This window comes from Oryzias latipes, chromosome 14, assembly GCF_002234675.1.
Source record: "Oryzias latipes chromosome 14, ASM223467v1".
Lineage (NCBI taxonomy): Eukaryota > Metazoa > Chordata > Actinopteri > Beloniformes > Adrianichthyidae > Oryzias > Oryzias latipes.
In genome coordinates this window covers 30,446,204-30,465,439 of record NC_019872.2, presented here as the reverse complement: position 1 = coordinate 30,465,439, position 19,236 = coordinate 30,446,204, and the positions used below count along the sequence as shown (strand labels likewise).

The 19,236-nt window shown below is 41.8% G+C and overlaps 1 protein-coding gene across 3 annotated transcripts in view; it reads left to right on the top strand.

Moving 5' to 3' along the window:
- Positions 1-19,236, top strand: part of acat1 (acetyl-CoA acetyltransferase 1) — a 29,573-nt gene that overhangs the window by 2,267 nt on the left and 8,070 nt on the right. For 2 of the 3 annotated variants that reach the window (XM_023962149.1, XM_023962148.1), the window contains exons 2-5: positions 7,289-7,336; positions 7,562-7,679; positions 7,779-7,874; positions 7,953-8,053. In XM_023962149.1, coding sequence (XP_023817917.1) covers positions 7,289-7,336; positions 7,562-7,679; positions 7,779-7,874; positions 7,953-8,053 — 363 coding nt within the window. Of the gene's footprint in view, positions 1-7,282; positions 7,337-7,561; positions 7,680-7,752; positions 7,875-7,952; positions 8,054-19,236 lie in introns of those variants that run through there. The other variant, XM_023962150.1, reaches the window with a different exon arrangement.

Below are 19,236 nucleotides of genomic sequence, written 5' to 3'. Positions count from 1 at the left end.
TTCTAAACATTGTCAGGATATGCTCTACAGAGTCCTCCCTTAACAGGATAAAACTTTATATTAAACATTCCTTTTGGGGGTCAGTCATAGAAACATCATAAACATATCAAGACATTCTCCTTTTTTGGTTATTAGCAACATAGAACCTTATATAAGAGTACATAAGAGTTTACATAAGTATTCCTTTTTTGGATGGTCAGCCACAGAACATTATCTTTAATGCAGGGCAGAAGGCTCCCCCCCTGCCTACAGTGCATTATCCATCTCACCATCCCTAGTGGCACAAGTGTGAAAAATAAAGCAAAAGAACAAAATGTTTGTTACCCGAAGCAAAGATGTGTGGGCGGTACCACAATTACAAGAACTACACTGGATCTAGACCTGTCAGCAGCTCACCATCTGCTCACCATCTATGGAAGCGATTATGTAGCATAAATAAAAAGCAAAGTCAAAACCAGAAATGCTTTTTCATTTTCAAAATGAAAAAGCATTTTTTGACTCAAAAATAAAATGAAAAAGCAATCCACCAAAATGCTTTTTCATTTCCTTCCTCAACACAGCTTATTCTGTCACTTAATTAAAATTAAAATTAAAATGGTATTTGACATTTCATTTTCAAGACGTTCTCTGGTAAATGTGTAGCATAATTCATTTAGAAATGTCTAATTTGACAATTAAAATGGATTAACAGAAATGCTTTTTAATTTTCAAAATGAAGCTGCATTTTTTGACTCAAAATTAAAACGAAAAGGCAATACTTCAAAATGCTTTTTCATTTTATACCTAAAACCGCTTATTCTGTGTCATAATTAAAACGAAAATGCAAAGAGGGGATTGCATTTGCATTTTAACATCCACCCCGCGCACCTTGTCACAATATTCATTTAGGAAAAGCATTAGGAGAGGGGAGGCGGGGCGATGACGTCACTGCTTTCTCCGTGTGTCCGGCTGCTGACTGACGCTCACACACACACACACACACACACACACACACACCAGGAGCAGACTGTGTTAGCGGCAGAGACGAGGGTTTTGTGATGGTTGTGAACTTCTGATGAGTTTCCACAGCTTCTCAGGACTAAGTAGCTGCATGTCCGCCGTCTGCGGTCCTCCTCCTGACGCACCGCAGACAAGCTTTTTTCTTCGGACCGCCAGCTGCCTTCGCACAGCGGAGCGCGAAGCTCCTGATGATCGCTGAAGGCGGAAATGCTGCTGCGATCTGAGAAACCATCATATGAATTTGTGTTTCCAGTGGTGTCCAGAACAAAATAATGACCGATTCCCACATTTTTACACATTTATCTGCAGCTTCGCGCTGAATTTGCTGTTTGATTTATTAAGATCCAGGAATCCAGGTTTGAACAGGACCCGGTTTTACGTAATCTTAATGTGAAAAATGCAGCAGAATGTTCCTTTAGCTCCCTCGCGAATCAGAAGCTGTGAATCGTAAGCCAACTTCAGCGTCGTCTGACCGCACGGATTTAAAAATATATGATCGAGCAGAGCAGGCCCTAAAATATTAGCATAACTGTAATAAAAGCACATTATGAAGATAGTCTCCTGCAGCTTCGCGCTGAGTGAGTGTTTTTGGTCCAACCAGCAAACGTTTAGCATGGAGAAATCTGCTGTCTGTTGATGGAGCTCCAGCTGTCATCAAACAGTAAATTCACCGCGAAGCTGCAGATAAATGTGTAAAAATGTGGGAATTACATCAGTCTTTATTTTGTTCTGGACACCACTGGAAACACAAATTCATATGATGGTTTCTCAGATCGCAGCAGCATTTCCGCCTTCAGCGATCATCGGAGCTTCGCGTTCCGCTGTGCGAAGGCAGCTGGCGGTCCGAAGAAAAAAGCTTGTCTGCGGTGCGTCAGGAGGAGGACCGCAGACGGCGGACATGCTGCTACTTAGTCCTGAGAAGCTGTGGAAACTCATCAGAAGTTCACAACCATCACAAAACCCTCGTCTCTGCCGCTAACACAGTCTGCTCCTGGTGTGTGTGTGTGTGTGTGTGTGTGTGTGTGTGTGTGTGTGTGTGTGAGCGTCAGTCAGCAGCCGGACACACGGAGAAAGCAGTGACGTCATCGCCCCGCCTCCCCTCTCCTAATGCTTTTCCTAAATGAATATTGTGACAAGGTGCGCAGGGTGGATGTCAAAATGCAAATGCAATCCCCTCTTTGCATTTTCGTTTTAATTATGACACAGAATAAGCAGTTTTAGGTATAAAATGAAAAAGCATTTTGAAATATTGCTTTTTCATTTGAATTTTGAGTCAAAAAATGCAGCTTCATTTTGAAAATTAAAAAGCATTTCTGTTAATCCATTTTGAATGTCAAATTAGACATTTCTAAATGAATTATGCTACACATTTACCAGAGAACGTCTTGAAAATGAAATGTCAAATACCATTTTAATTTTAATTTTAATTAAGTGACAGAATAAGCTGTGTTGAGGAAGGAAATGAAAAAGCATTTTGGTGGATTGCTTTTTCATTTTATTTTTGAGTCAAAAAATGCTTTTTCATTTTGAAAATGAAAAAGCATTTCTGGTTTTGACTTTGCTTTTTATTTATGCTACATAATCGCTTCCATAGATGGTGAGCTACCAACGAGCCTGGAGCTGACAGGTCTAGATCCAGTGTAGTTCTTGTAATTGTGGTACCGCCCACACATCTTTGCTTCGGGTAACAAACATTTTGTTCTTTTGCTTTATTTTTCACACTTGTGCCACTAGGGATGGGTACCGTGCCCCGGTATTGAACCAGCCCCGGGGCCACATTCTTCGGGACCGCAGTATCGTTAAGATCTGACCTGAACGGTTCTGCTATCGGTACTGGAGAAGTTACTTTTTCTTTTTTTTGTGTGTGTCCCACAAGCGTTATCTGCCATATTTAACTCACCAAGTCAGTCAATTTTCCGTTAATTAATGATGATATTAATTTCGGTATTCTCATTGAAGCGGAGAGCTCCGTCTGTCTATTTGTGTGCAGGGGGGGCGGGGCTGTTGTTCAGACAGCACGCGCCGCGCGCGCACACACACAAGACAAGGCAGCGCACACACAGTCAGTGGCGATCTCGTAGGGGACACGTGAGCGCCCTGGACTAAGATCTTTTTTTTTTTTTTTTTTTCTCTTTCTTTAACTTGTTCTGTCCAACAGCTGAGCAAACAGATTAGAGCTGAAGGCTTTTTGTGTTGGACAGGTTTTACTATCACAAAAAGAGGTTATATAGCTTCAAGAAACTAGAGTGTAGATTTGTATAAACCCCTTTTTGTCGTATTATTTTGTATTTATTTGTTACATTTAGTGTGTGTGGGGAGGGAGAGGGGAAGAATGTGAGGGGAGGGTGGAAGAGAGTAAAAGGAAGAAAGGTGAAAAGGTGGGGGATACAAGCACTGATTTGAATAAGTTATTATTTTAAGCTGTAACAATTATACCAGATCTGCTGGAAAGACGAATGTTACATCAAAGGTGAAAATCTGACACTAAGATGAGCGGAAAAAAAACTGTCCATCAATACACTGTGGGTAAGGAGGAGGGATGAAGCAGACAGGGAGCAGTGTGGCAGTGTGCACGTGCACGTGCACATGGGGGTGGAGATACATGCATGCTGCCGACGTGAACCGTGTGTTCATAAAGGGAGCCAGATCCTACCCAGCCAGACCAGCCAGACCAGGAGAGGGGAGGAGAGCCCCCCAGGCCAGAAGCCCCCCCAGCATCCGGACCCAGGCAGCCCGGGAGGGGAGGAGGAGGGGACCGCCCACCCCACCAGCCAGGCACAGAGAGGGCCCCCCTACAGGGGCCCCCCCAATGCCCAGAGGCACAAGCGAACCCAGTGTCCGGCCCCCAGGCCACAAGACAGGAGCGCTTAGCCGTACCAGGCGGCAGCCATGGGGGCCACCGGGCGCCGGACACCGAGACAAAGGCCAGGGACGAAGCCAGGGCCCCCGGAGCCGGCCACCACCCGACCGGCGCCCCGTCCCCGCAAGCCAGCCCAGGCACGCGACCCTAGCAACCCAGGGATCGCCACGCACCCACAGCCACAGCCACCCCCCTAAAACCCTACGCACTACAACCCCCCCCCCCCGCCATAATATCTGACCCCCCCTCCCCAACCCTCTCAGTGCCCTCCCCTCTCTGTGATGGGGAGGGAAAGCCCCAGAGGGTCCCAGCGAGCCAGCCCCCAGGTCGGTCCTACCCATGCACTCACACACACATACTCACAATCATCTGGTTACCCTCCCTACCCCCGCCGCCAAGCAGTAACCCCCCCCCCAGCCGGCCGACCCCCAGCGCCGCATGCCCGACCCTTCCCGCAGCCGACAGGACACCCATAAGCCCGGCCGCCCTGAGAGGACCAGGCGGGTGAAGACCGGCCGCCCCCCCCCGACCCCACCCATGTATGGAGGTGTGGGAGTGCTGTGTGTGTGCTGCAGGTAAAATAGGAGGTCACCAGTGTGGGGGGATCCACCGCTGCCAAGCCGCAAAGCCCCCCACTCTGGAGTCCCTCTGTGAGTGGTGTGTATTTGCTGTGTGTGTGCTGCTAGCATGCAGTGTGTGTGTCTACAGAGGAAGTTAAAATTGTGGGGGGGCCAGGGAAAGGTGAGCACGGATGTTTCACCGTGCCCCCCTCCACCAGACCCTCTCCACAAGGCCCTAGATGAATCAGAGTGTCTAATATGCAAGTAAAAAGCGGGGAGGAGGGCGGGTGCCAACGAGAACCCAGAGAGGGGCATCCCCAGTGAGCCCCGCCAGCATACCCCTCCCATCCAGATCCCGGGGCCCTATGTGCCTGTGTGCAATATTTGTTTGGGTGAGAGCGGGGAGGAGCGGGCGGATGGGCACAACCGGGGGAGAAGGCTCCCCCGAGCGACCGGCCCCCCAGCCGGCCGCGGTAGGCGCCCCCCCTCCCAGAGCGGCCGGGCAGCCAGAAACGCCAAGCCAGCCGCAGTTGGAGGCCAGAGCCTCGCGGCGCAGAGAGACAGCCAGCAAGGAAGGGTCCCGGTGCCAGAACGGGGGGGCAGGGGACCCAGCCCGACCATTCATACCCTGGCCCCCCTAAGGACTAGCACACTGCCCCCCCCAAAAAATAAATAAATAATAAAATAATAATAATATTAATAATAATAATAATAAAATAATGAATATAATAATAATAATAATGAAATAAACCCACCCAAGTGAACCCATTAACCCCTGCTGTGACTGCGGCGCCGACCCCCGGGGGGCCAGGCCACGCGCCAACTACCGGCCACGGGCGAAACACCGGCCACGGGCAGATGACCCCCAGCCCCCGCCACGGCGACCAGCCACCCAGCACGGCACCCAGCCGCCGTTCCCGGTCAGCCGCACTGCCTACCCTGCGCCCAGCAGGCACCCGCCCAGGAACCCCTGCCAAGTTGCCGGCAGAGTGTGCGCCCCCACCACCACCCCACCCAGGCAACCAGAGCCCCGAGCCGGGAGAACGACAGGCCCGGCAGAGCCCACCCCCCCAAACCCACCCCGGCTCAACCTATCACCATCCCACCCCCACTAGGTGATGTGACTAACCAGCTGGAGCCAGGGAGAGTCTGAAGCCGACAGGTTTTTTGTGGAGGACATTATCTCTAAACTAATATGCTCTGACATGAGGTTTCTGTAGTGGTTGATGCTAAGATTATTTTTAGATTTCCAGTTTAGGAGGATAGTTTTCTTTGCGATACATACAGCGGTGAGAACCATATAAGCCTTGTTAGATTCCATGTTGATGTTATTCAGGTCACCTAATAAGCAGAATTTGGGGCAAGCAGGAATCTTATGATTAAACCAGATTGATAAATCCTCACAAACCTTACGCCAGAATGATTGGACAGGTGGACAGACCCACAGGGCATGCAAATAGTCGTCTATGTTGTTACCTATGCACTGTGTGCATATAGCAGACTGATTGAGACCCATTTTAAATAACCTCTGTCCGGTGTAGTGAGTTCTGTGGAGAATCTTGTATTGAATAAGTTGCAGATTAGGGCTTTTGGTCATATTAAAGGCATTCAAACAGATCTGTAGCCAAAATTGATCACTAGAATTCAATGACAGCTCAGACTCCCATTTTGTCATGGGTAAGTAAATGGTTTCATCTATGTCTGATAACATCTTATAAATTTTGGAGGTGAGTTTGGGATTTTTAAGGTCCATGAAATGTGTTACCGTAAGGGGAGGGTCTAGGTCTATTTGGGTCAGGCAGTATTTAGTGCTTATAGCTGATTTAAGCTGCTGATATTCTAGAAATTTGTTTATACTAATTCCATAGGTTGAGGATAACGTTGAGAGGGACATAAATTTTCTATTCTGAATTATATGCTGGAACTGCTGGATTCCTTTGTTCTTCCATGAAGCAAAATGAATCATGTTTTTGTTAATCAAAATGTCAGGGTTATTCCAAATGGGGGTAAGTTTACATGGAAATAATGTGAGGTTGTTTTTTTTAAGAAAATGGACCCTGGACTAAGATCTAACGTTCTTAGTCTAGCATTCAAAAAGAATGCTGTGTAGTACTACATATTATTCAGCAATGATATTCAGAAATCATCAGATGTTTGGCCTTTGAATTCAGCCACTGGTGCAGCTGCTTTAAGGGGGTAGCAGATGTTTTAGGACACGTGACAGATGTGGTGGACAGAATCCGGTCCTTCTCCAAAATAAAACTTCCTTCATAATTAGAAAATTAACATAAATTTACAAAAATCTAAGTCAGCGTATGTATCATCTCTTTTGTCTGCGGCCCGGCAGCAGGGAACTCGCAGACCGGTTCCGGTGGCCTGGGCTTAGGGACCACTTCCCTGGACAACAACATTCTAGCGTTAGCATTTAGCTCCAGACCACACAGTCACCAGTTTTCGGTGTTTAACTTGCTTAAAATAAACATCTGGTCGTTTAACACACAGTCATGGACTTTAAAGGAGCTGGATAAGTAAAAAAATAAAGAGGGAGAGCGGAGAGATGTCTGCTTTAAATGGAAGATGCTTGGTCTACGAGTGGGAGCTGCTCCATCTTTCTGAATGTTACATCTTCAACATTTGTTTAATACCTGCCAGGAATCTCATTTCAAAGGACAATTAGACTTTCAGAGTGTGTGTGTGTGTGTGTGTGGGGGGGCACTGAGATAAAAGTACTGCGGTGAATACATGGGTGTGACAGAATACGTGTCCCGTCTTCAGTGCTCTGAAGACACTTTCATGTGAACATTAGCTTCCTGATTCTGCTGTGAATTCATGTCACAGATGATCTGAGACTGTGGTACTGTGTGTGCAGACCCAGAATGTCCTGTCAAGAACACACACATCCACCCCTCCTTTCCAGGTAAGAGTATGTTTGTCAGTTCTACCGCACGTCCAGTAGGGATGCAACAACTCTGTCTTCACAAGTCGCTTCAACGTTTTGACAAGCTTTAATGTTATTCCATGAAATAAACCTAATTTTACTTTGTTAAACTGCTTCTATGCTATCATTCAGAGATACTGCAAAAGTCTTCTTAGTTCATCAATATTTACCCCCACAGTGTTTCAATCGTCTACATCTCCTCAGGAGGTGGTCATCGTTAGCGCCACGCGCACCCCCATGGGCTCTTTCAAAGGCTGCCTGGCGGCAGTTCCAGCCACCAAACTGGGCTCTGTGGCCATCAGAGGCGCTGTTGAACAAGCAGGTGAGTTCAGTCAAAGGTTGTCTTCTCCTTTTTCTGGAAGGGACGTTGTTGAATTTAGGTCCTCTTGATCTAGTTGCAGACTAGATTTGTTGTCTGCAGGAATAGCTCCTGAGGAGGTAAAAGAGGTCTACATGGGAAACGTGCTTCAGGCTGGACAAGGTCAGGCCCCCACACGACAGGCCCTGCTAGGAGCAGGTATACGGAACATCCAGGTAACCCCCATTTCCTGATGAAGCCAATGCACGGACATGAAACATTGCTGATTGTCTCCAGGCTTGAGCCTGGGAACCCCGGCAACAACCATCAACAAAGTCTGTGCGTCTGGAATGAAAGCCATCATGATGGCAGCCCAGAGTCTGATGTGTGGTCACCAGGTAATGTTATTTTACCAAATAAGATGGTTAACCATGTTAAATGGGTTACTAATGTCTCATGCAGGTGACTGACTAACTTATGAATGGCTGCTCATGTTTAGAATGTTAGACGTTTAAACAATAAAACGTAGAATGTTTCACACCTGAGGTCATAAAATCAGATGAATGATGTCAGTGATGTGTCAGCTTAGTTTGTGTTACTGATGTGTGTCAGCTTAGTTTGTGTTGCTGTTGTGTGTCAGCTTAGTTTGTGTTACTGATGTGTGTCAGCTTAGTTTGTGTTGCTGTTGTGTGTCAGCTTAGTTTGTGTTACTGTTGTGTGTCAGCTTAGTTTGTGTTATTGTTGTGTGTCAGCTTAGTTTGTGTTACTGATGTCAGCTTAGTTTGTGTTATTGTTGTGTGTCAGCTTAGTTTGTGTTACTGTTGTGTGTCAGCTTACTTTGTGTTACTGTTGTGTGTCAGCTTACTTTGTGTTACTGATGTCAGCTTAGTTTGTGTTATTGTTGTGTGTCAGCTTAGTTTGTGTTACTGATGTCAGCTTAGTTTGTGTTACTGTTGTGTGTCAGCTTAGTTTGTGTTACTGATGTCAGCTTACTTTGTGTTACTGTTGTGTGTCAGCTTAGTTTGTGTTACTGATGTCAGCTTAGTTTGTGTTACTGTTGTGTGTCAGCTTAGTTTGTGTTACTGTTGTGTGTCAGCTTAGTTTGTGTTACTGATGTCAGCTTAGTTTGTGTTATTGTTGTGTGTCAGCTTAGTTTGTGTTACTGTTGTGTGTCAGCTTACTTTGTGTTACTGTTGTGTGTCAGCTTACTTTGTGTTACTGATGTCAGCTTAGTTTGTGTTAATGATGTCAGCTTACTTTGTGTTACTGTTGTGTGTCAGCTTAGTTTGTGTTACTGATGTCAGCTTAGTTTGTGTTACTGTTGTGTGTCAGCTTAGTTTGTGTTACTGTTGTGTGTCAGCTTAGTTTGTGTTACTGATGTCAGCTTAGTTTGTGTTATTGTTGTGTGTTAGCTCAGTTTGTGTTACTGTTGTGTGTCAGCTTACTTTGTGTTACTGATGTGTGTCAGCTTAGTTTGTGTTATTGTTGTGTGTCAGCTTAGTTTGTGTTACTGATGTCAGCTTAGTTTGTGTTATTGTTGTGTGTCAGCTTAGTTTGTGTTACTGATGTGTGTCAGCTTAGTTTGTGTTACTGATGTCAGCTTAGTTTGTGTTACTGTTGTGTGTCAGCTTAGTTTGTGTTACTGATGTCAGCTTAGTTTGTGTTATTGTTGTGTGTCAGCTTAGTTTGTGTTACTGATGTCAGCTTAGTTTGTGTTACTGTTGTGTGTCAGGTTTGTTTGTGTTACTGTTGTGTGTCAGCTTAGTTTGTGTTACTGATGTGTGTCAGCTTAGTTTGTGTTATTGTTGTGTGTCAGCTTAGTTTGTGTTATTGTTGTGTGTCAGCTTAGTTTGTGTTACTGATGTCAGCTTAGTTTGTGTTATTGTTGTGTGTCAGCTTAGTTTGTGTTACTGATGTGTGTCAGCTTAGTTTGTGTTACGTTGTGTGTCAGCTTAGTTTGTGTTACTGTTGTGTGTCAGCTTAGTTTGTGTTATTGTTGTGTGTCAGCTTAGTTTGTGGTACTGATGTGTGTCAGCTTAGTTTGTGTTACTGATGTTTGTCAGCTTAGTTTGTGTTACTGTTGTGTGTCAGCTTAGTTTGTGTTACTGTTTTGTGTCAGCTTAGTTTGTGTTACTGATGTGTGTCAGCTTAGTTTGTGTTACTGATGTCAGCTTAGTTTGTGTTACTGTTGTGTGTCAGCTTAGTTTGTGTTACTGTTGTGTGTCACTTTACTTTGTGTTATTGTTGTGTCAGCTTACTTTGTGTTACTGATGTGTGTCAGCTTAGTTTGTGTTACTGTTGTGTGTCAGCTTAGTTTGTGTTACTGATGTCAGCTTAGTTTGTGTTACTGATGTGTGTCAGCTTAGTTTGTGTTACTGTTGTGTGTCAGCTTAGTTTGTGTTACTGTTGTGTGTCAGCTTAGTTTGTGTTATTGTTGTGTGTCAGCTTAGTTTGTGGTACTGATGTGTGTCAGCTTAGTTTGTGTTACTGATGTTTGTCAGCTTAGTTTGTGTTACTGTTGTGTGTCAGCTTAGTTTGTGTTACTGTTGTGTGTCAGCTTACTTTGTGTTACTGTTGTGTCAGCTTACTTTGTGTTACTGATGTCAGCTTTGTTTGTGTTACTGTTGTGTGTCAGCTTAGTTTGTGTAACTGATGTCAGCTTACTTTGTGTTACTGTTGTGTGTCAGCTTAGTTTGTGTTACTGTTGTGTGTCAGCTTACTTTGTGTTACTGATGTCAGCTTAGTTTGTGTTACTGATGTCAGCTTAGTTTGTGTTACTGTTGTGTGTCAGCTTACTTTGTGTCACTGTTGTGTGTCAGCTTAGTTTGTGTTACTGATGTCAGCTTAGTTTGTGTTACTGTTGTGTGTCAGCTTAGTTTGTGTTATTGTTGTGTCAGCTTAGTTTGTGTCACTGTTGTGTGTCAGCTTACTTTGTGTTACTGATGTGTGTCAGCTTAGTTTGTGTTACTGATGTGTGTCAGCTTATTTTGTGTTACTGTTGTGTGTCAGCTTAGTTTGTGTTATTGTTGTGTGTCAGCTTAGTTTGTGTTATTGTTGTGTGTCAGCTTAGTTTGTGTTAATGTTGTGTGTCAGCTTACTTTGTGTTACTGATGTGTGTCAGCTTACTTTGTGTTACTGTTGTGTGTCAGCTTAGTTTGTGTTACTGATGTCAGCTTAGTTTGTGTTATTGTTGTGTGTCAGCTTAGTTTGTGTTATTGTTGTGTGTCAGCTTAGTTTGTGTTACTGTTGTGTGTCAGCTTACTTTGTGTTACTGATGTGTGTCAGCTTACTTTGTGTTACTGTTGTGTGTCAGCTTAGTTTGTGTTACTGATGTCAGCTTACTTTGTGTTATTGTTGTGTGTCAGCTTAGTTTGTGTTACTGATGTCAGCTTTCTTTGTGTTACTGTTGTGTGTCAGCTTAGTTTGTGTTATTGTTGTGTGTCAGCTTAGTTTGTGTTACTGTTGTGTGTCAGCTTAGTTTGTGTTTTTGTTGTGTGTCAGCTTAGTTTGTTTTACTGTTGTGTGTCAGCTTAGTTTGTGTTACTGTTGTGTGTCAGCTTAGTTTGTGTTATTGTTGTGTGTCTGCTTAGTTTGTGTTACTGATATGTGTCAGCTTAGTTTGTGTTATTGTTGTGTGTCAGCTTAGTTTGTGTTATTGTTGTGTGTCAGCTTACTTTGTGTTACTGTTGTGTGTCAGCTTAGTTTGTGTTACTGATGTCAGCTTTGTTTGTGTTACTGATGTGTGTCAGCTCAGTTTGTGTTACTGATGTCAGCTTTCTTTGTGTTACTGTTGTGTGTCAGCTTAGTTTGTGTTACTGATGTCAGCTTTGTTTGTGTTACTGATGTGTGTCAGCTTAGTTTGTGTTACTGATGTCAGCTTTCTTTGTGTTACTGTTGTGTGTCAGCTTACTTTGTGTTACTGTTGTGTGTCAGCTTACTTTGTGTTACTGATGTCAGCTTACTTTGTGTTACTGTTGTGTGTCAGCTTACTTTGTGTTACTGTTGTGTGTCAGCTTACTTTGTGTTACTGATGTCAGCTTACTTTGTGTTACTGATGTCAGCTTAGTTTGTGTTATTGTTGTGTGTCAGCTTAGTTTGTGTTATTGTTGTGTGTCAGCTTAGTTTGTGTTACTGTTGTGTGTCAGCTTACTTTGTGTTACTGATGTGTGTCAGCTTAGTTTGTGTTATTGTTGTGTGTCAGCTTAGTTTGTGTTATTGTTGTGTGTCAGCTTAGTTTGTGTTACTGTTGTGTGTCAGCTTACTTTGTGTTACTGATGTGTGTCAGCTTACTTTGTGTTACTGTTGTGTGTCAGCTTAGTTTGTGTTACTGATGTCAGCTTAGTTTGTGTTATTGTTGTGTGTCAGCTTAGTTTGTGTTACTGATGTCAGCTTACTTTGTGTTACTGTTGTTTGTCAGCTTAGTTTGTGTTACTGATGTCAGCTTACTTTGTGTTACTGTTGTGTGTCAGCTTAGTTTGTGTTACTGTTGTGTGTCAGCTTAGTTTGTGTTACTGTTGTGTGTCAGCTTAGTTTGTGTTACTGTTGTGTGTCAGCTTAGTTTGTTTTACTGTTGTGTGTCAGCTTAGTTTGTGTTACCGTTGTGTGTCAGCTTAGTTTGTGTTATTGTTGTGTGTCAGCTTAGTTTGTGTTATTGTTGTGTGTCAGCTTAGTTTGTGTTATTGTTGTGTGTCAGCTTAGTTTGTGTTATTGTTGTGTGTCAGCTTAGTTTGTGTTATTGTTGTGTGTCAGCTTAGTTTGTGTTACTGTTGTGTGTCAGCTTAGTTTGTGTTACTGATGTCAGCTTAGTTTGTGTTACTGATGTGTGTCAGCTTAGTTTGTGTTACTGATGTCAGCTTTCTTTGTGTTACTGTTGTGTGTCAGCTTACTTTGTGTTATTGTTGTGTGTCAGCTTAGTTTGTGTTACTGATGTCAGCTTTCTTTGTGTTACTGTTGTGTGTCAGCTTACTTTGTGTTATTGTTGTGTGTCAGCTTAGTTTGTGTTATTGTTGTGTGTCAGCTTAGTTTGTGTTACTGTTGTGTGTCAGCTTAGTTTGTGTTACTGATGTCAGCTTTCTTTGTGTTACTGTTGTGTGTCAGCTTACTTTGTGTTATTGTTGTGTGTCAGCTTAGTTTGTGTTACTGATGTCAGCTTAGTTTGTGTTACTGTTGTGTGTCAGCTTACTTTGTGTTACTGTTGTGTGTCAGCTTAGTTTGTTTTACTGTTGTGTGTCAGCTTAGTTTGTGTTATTGTTGTGTGTCAGCTTAGTTTGTGTTATTGTTGTGTGTCAGCTTAGTTTGTGTTACTGATGTGTGTCAGCTTAGTTTGTGCTACTGATGTCAGCTTAGTTTGTGTTATTGTTGTGTGTCAGCTTAGTTTGTGTTATTGTTGTGTGTCAGCTTAGTTTGTTTTACTGATGTGTGTCAGCTTAGTTTGTGTTACTGATGTCAGCTTTCTTTGTGTTACTGTTGTGTGTCAGCTTACTTTGTGTTATTGTTATGTGTCAGCTTAGTTTGTGTTACTGATGTCAGCTTAGTTTGTGTTATTGTTGTGTGTCAGCTTTGTTTGTGTTACTGATGTCAGCTTAGTTTGTGTTATTGTTGTGTGTCAGCTTAGTTTGTGTTACTGTTGTGTGTCAGCTTACTTTGTGTTACTGTTGTGTGTCAGCTTACTTTGTGTTACTGATGTCAGCTTAGTTTGTGTTATTGTTGTGTGTCAGCTTAGTTTGTGTTACTGATGTCAGCTTAGTTTGTGTTACTGTTGTGTGTCAGCTTAGTTTGTGTTACTGATGTCAGCTTACTTTGTGTTACTGTTGTGTGTCAGCTTAGTTTGTGTTACTGATGTCAGCTTAGTTTGTGTTACTGTTGTGTGTCAGCTTAGTTTGTGTTACTGTTGTGTGTCAGCTTAGTTTGTGTTACTGATGTCAGCTTAGTTTGTGTTATTGTTGTGTGTCAGCTTAGTTTGTGTTACTGTTGTGTGTCAGCTTACTTTGTGTTACTGTTGTGTGTCAGCTTACTTTGTGTTACTGATGTCAGCTTAGTTTGTGTTACTGATGTCAGCTTAGTTTGTGTTACTGTTGTGTGTCAGCTTAGTTTGTGTTAATGATGTCAGCTTACTTTGTGTTACTGTTGTGTGTCAGCTTAGTTTGTGTTACTGATGTCAGCTTAGTTTGTGTTACTGTTGTGTGTCAGCTTAGTTTGTGTTACTGTTGTGTGTCAGCTTAGTTTGTGTTACTGATGTCAGCTTAGTTTGTGTTATTGTTGTGTGTTAGCTCAGTTTGTGTTACTGTTGTGTGTCAGCTTACTTTGTGTTACTGATGTGTGTCAGCTTAGTTTGTGTTATTGTTGTGTGTCAGCTTAGTTTGTGTTACTGATGTCAGCTTAGTTTGTGTTATTGTTGTGTGTCAGCTTAGTTTGTGTTACTGATGTGTGTCAGCTTAGTTTGTGTTACTGATGTCAGCTTAGTTTGTGTTACTGTTGTGTGTCAGCTTAGTTTGTGTTACTGATGTCAGCTTAGTTTGTGTTATTGTTGTGTGTCAGCTTAGTTTGTGTTACTGATGTCAGCTTAGTTTGTGTTACTGTTGTGTGTCAGGTTTGTTTGTGTTACTGTTGTGTGTCAGCTTAGTTTGTGTTACTGATGTGTGTCAGCTTAGTTTGTGTTATTGTTGTGTGTCAGCTTAGTTTGTGTTATTGTTGTGTGTCAGCTTAGTTTGTGTTACTGATGTCAGCTTAGTTTGTGTTACTGTTGTGTGTCAGCTTAGTTTGTGTTACTGATGTGTGTCAGCTTAGTTTGTGTTACTGTTGTGTGTCAGCTTAGTTTGTGTTACTGTTGTGTGTCAGCTTAGTTTGTGTTATTGTTGTGTGTCAGCTTAGTTTGTGGTACTGATGTGTGTCAGCTTAGTTTGTGTTACTGATGTTTGTCAGCTTAGTTTGTGTTACTGTTGTGTGTCAGCTTAGTTTGTGTTACTGTTGTGTGTCAGCTTAGTTTGTGTTACTGATGTGTGTCAGCTTAGTTTGTGTTAATGTTGTGTGTCAGCTTACTTTGTGTTACTGATGTGTGTCAGCTTACTTTGTGTTACTGTTGTGTGTCAGCTTAGTTTGTGTTACTGATGTCAGCTTAGTTTGTGTTATTGTTGTGTGTCAGCTTAGTTTGTGTTATTGTTGTGTGTCAGCTTAGTTTGTGTTACTGTTGTGTGTCAGCTTACTTTGTGTTACTGATGTGTGTCAGCTTACTTTGTGTTACTGTTGTGTGTCAGCTTAGTTTGTGTTACTGATGTCAGCTTACTTTGTGTTATTGTTGTGTGTCAGCTTAGTTTGTGTTACTGATGTCAGCTTTCTTTGTGTTACTGTTGTGTGTCAGCTTAGTTTGTGTTATTGTTGTGTGTCAGCTTAGTTTGTGTTACTGTTGTGTGTCAGCTTAGTTTGTGTTTTTGTTGTGTGTCAGCTTAGTTTGTTTTACTGTTGTGTGTCAGCTTAGTTTGTGTTACTGTTGTGTGTCAGCTTAGTTTGTGTTATTGTTGTGTGTCTGCTTAGTTTGTGTTACTGATATGTGTCAGCTTAGTTTGTGTTATTGTTGTGTGTCAGCTTAGTTTGTGTTATTGTTGTGTGTCAGCTTACTTTGTGTTACTGTTGTGTGTCAGCTTAGTTTGTGTTACTGATGTCAGCTTTGTTTGTGTTACTGATGTGTGTCAGCTCAGTTTGTGTTACTGATGTCAGCTTTCTTTGTGTTACTGTTGTGTGTCAGCTTAGTTTGTGTTACTGATGTCAGCTTTGTTTGTGTTACTGATGTGTGTCAGCTTAGTTTGTGTTACTGATGTCAGCTTTCTTTGTGTTACTGTTGTGTGTCAGCTTACTTTGTGTTACTGTTGTGTGTCAGCTTACTTTGTGTTACTGATGTCAGCTTACTTTGTGTTACTGTTGTGTGTCAGCTTACTTTGTGTTACTGTTGTGTGTCAGCTTACTTTGTGTTACTGATGTCAGCTTACTTTGTGTTACTGATGTCAGCTTAGTTTGTGTTATTGTTGTGTGTCAGCTTAGTTTGTGTTATTGTTGTGTGTCAGCTTAGTTTGTGTTACTGTTGTGTGTCAGCTTACTTTGTGTTTCTGATGTGTGTCAGCTTAGTTTGTGTTATTGTTGTGTGTCAGCTTAGTTTGTGTTATTGTTGTGTGTCAGCTTAGTTTGTGTTACTGTTGTGTGTCAGCTTACTTTGTGTTACTGATGTGTGTCAGCTTACTTTGTGTTACTGTTGTGTGTCAGCTTAGTTTGTGTTACTGATGTCAGCTTAGTTTGTGTTATTGTTGTGTGTCAGCTTAGTTTGTGTTACTGATGTCAGCTTACTTTGTGTTACTGTTGTGTGTCAGCTTAGTTTGTGTTACTGATGTCAGCTTACTTTGTGTTACTGTTGTGTGTCAGCTTAGTTTGTGTTACTGTTGTGTGTCAGCTTAGTTTGTGTTACTGTTGTGTGTCAGCTTAGTTTGTGTTACTGTTGTGTGTCAGCTTAGTTTGTTTTACTGTTGTGTGTCAGCTTAGTTTGTGTTACCGTTGTGTGTCAGCTTAGTTTGTGTTATTGTTGTGTGTCAGCTTAGTTTGTGTTATTGTTGTGTGTCAGCTTAGTTTGTGTTATTGTTGTGTGTCAGCTTAGTTTGTGTTATTGTTGTGTGTCAGCTTAGTTTGTGTTATTGTTGTGTGTCAGCTTAGTTTGTGTTACTGTTGTGTGTCAGCTTAGTTTGTGTTACTGATGTCAGCTTAGTTTGTGTTACTGATGTGTGTCAGCTTAGTTTGTGTTACTGATGTCAGCTTTCTTTGTGTTACTGTTGTGTGTCAGCTTACTTTGTGTTATTGTTGTGTGTCAGCTTAGTTTGTGTTACTGATGTCAGCTTTCTTTGTGTTACTGTTGTGTGTCAGCTTACTTTGTGTTATTGTTGTGTGTCAGCTTAGTTTGTGTTATTGTTGTGTGTCAGCTTAGTTTGTGTTACTGTTGTGTGTCAGCTTAGTTTGTGTTACTGATGTCAGCTTTCTTTGTGTTACTGTTGTGTGTCAGCTTACTTTGTGTTATTGTTGTGTGTCAGCTTAGTTTGTGTTACTGATGTCAGCTTAGTTTGTGTTACTGTTGTGTGTCAGCTTACTTTGTGTTACTGTTGTGTGTCAGCTTAGTTTGTTTTACTGTTGTGTGTCAGCTTAGTTTGTGTTATTGTGTGTCAGCTTAGTTTGTGTTATTGTTGTGTGTCAGCTTAGTTTGTGCTACTGATGTCAGCTTAGTTTGTGTTATTGTTGTGTGTCAGCTTACTTTGTGTTACTGTTGTGTGTCAGCTTAGTTTGTTTTACTGTTGTGTGTCAGCTTAGTTTGTGTTATTGTGTGTCAGCTTAGTTTGTGTTACTGATGTGTGTCAGCTTAGTTTGTGCTACTGATGTCAGCTTAGTTTGTGTTATTGTTGTGTGTCAGCTTAGTTTGTGTTATTGTTGTGTGTCAGCTTAGTTTGTTTTACTGATGTGTGTCAGCTTAGTTTGTGTTACTGATGTCAGCTTTCTTTGTGTTACTGTTGTGTGTCAGCTTACTTTGTGTTATTGTTATGTGTCAGCTTAGTTTGTGTTACTGATGTCAGCTTAGTTTGTGTTATTGTTGTGTGTCAGCTTTGTTTGTGTTACTGATGTCAGCTTAGTTTGTGTTATTGTTGTGTGTCAGCTTAGTTTGTGTTATTGTTGTGTGTCAGGTTAGTTTGTGTTATTGTTGTGTGTCAGCTTAGTTTGTGTTACTGATGTCAGCTTAGTTTGTGTTACTGTTGTGTGTCAGCTTAGTTTGTGTTACTGTTGTGTGTCAGCTTAGTTTGTGTTATTGTTGTGTGTCAGCTTAGTTTGTGTTACTGATGTCAGCTTAGTTTGTGTTACTGATGTGTGTCAGCTTACTTTGTGTTACTGTTGTGTGTCAGCTTACTTTGTGTTACTGATGTCAGCTTACTTTGTGTTACTGTTGTGTGTCAGCTTAGTTTGTGTTACTGATGTGTGTCAGCTTACTTTGTGTTATTGTTGTGTGTCAGCTTAGTTTGTGTTACTGATGTCAGCTTTCTTTGTGTTACTGTTGTGTGTCAGCTTACTTTGTGTTATTGTTGTGTGTCAGCTTAGTTTGTGTTATTGTTGTGTGTCAGCTTAGTTTGTGTTACTGATGTCAGCTTACTTTGTGTTATTGTTGTGTGTCAGCTTAGTTTGTGTTACTGATGTCAGCTTTCTTTGTGTTACTGTTGTGTGTCAGCTTACTTTGTGTTATTGTTGTGTGTCAGCTTAGTTTGTGTTATTGTTGTGTGTCAGCTTAGTTTGTGTTACTGTTGTGTGTCAGCTTAGTTTGTGTTACTGATGTCAGCTTTCTTTGTGTTACTGTTGTGTGTCAGCTTACTTTGTGTTATTGTTGTGTGTCAGCTTAGTTTGTGTTACTGATGTCAGCTTAGTTTGTGTTACTGTTGTGTGTCAGCTTACTTTGTGTTACTGTTGTGTGTCAGCTTAGTTTGTTTTACTGTTGTGTGTCAGCTTAGTTTGTGTTATTGTTGTGTGTCAGCTTAGTTTGTGTTATTGTTGTGTGTCAGCTTAGTTTGTGTTACTGATGTGTGTCAGCTTAGTTTGTGTTACTGATGTCAGCTTAGTTTGTGTTATTGTTGTGTGTCAGCTTAGTTTGTGTTATTGTTGTGTGTCAGCTTAGTTTGTGTTACTGATGTCAGCTTACTTTGTGTTACTGTTGTCAGCTTACTTTGTGTTACTGTTGTGTGTCAGCTTAGTTTGTGTTACTGATGTGTGTCAGCTTAGTTTGTGTTATTGTTGTGTGTCAGCTTAGTTTGTGTTACTGTTGTTTGTCAGCTTACTTTGTGTTACTGTTGTGTGTCAGCTTAGTTTGTGTTACTGATGTGTGTCAGCTTAGTTTGTGTTACTGATGTCAGCTTTATTTGTGTTACTGTTGTGTGTCAGCTTACTTTGTGTTATTGTAGTGTGTCAGCTTAGTTTGTGTTACTGATGTCAGCTTTCTTTGTGTTACTGTTGTGTGTCAGCTTACTTTGTGTTACTGTTGTGTGTCAGCTTAGTTTGTGTTATTGTTGTGTGTCAGCTTACTTTGTGTTATTGTTGTGTGTCAGCTTACTTTGTGTTCTTGTTGTGTGTCAGCTTAGTTTGTGTTACTGATGTCAGCTTAGTTTGTGTTACTGTTGTGTGTCAGCTTAGTTTGTGTTACTGTTGTGTGTCAGCTTAGTTTGTTTTACTGTTGTGTGTCAGCTTAGTTTGTGTTACTGATGTCAGCTTAGTTTGTGTTCTTGTTGTGTGTCAGCTTAGTTTGTGTTATTGTTGTGTGTCAGCTTAGTTTGTGTTATTGTTGTGTGTCAGCTTAGTTTGTGTTATTGTTGTGTGTCAGCTTAGTTTGTGTTACTGTTGTGTGTCAGCTTAGTTTGTGTTATTGTTGTGTGTCAGCTTAGTTTGTGTTATTGTTGTGTGTCAGCTTAGTTTGTGTTACTGATGTCAGCTTAGTTTGTGTTACTGATGTGTGTCAGCTTAGTTTGTGTTATTGTTGTGTGTCAGCTTAGTTTGTGTTATTGTTGTGTGTCAGCTTAGT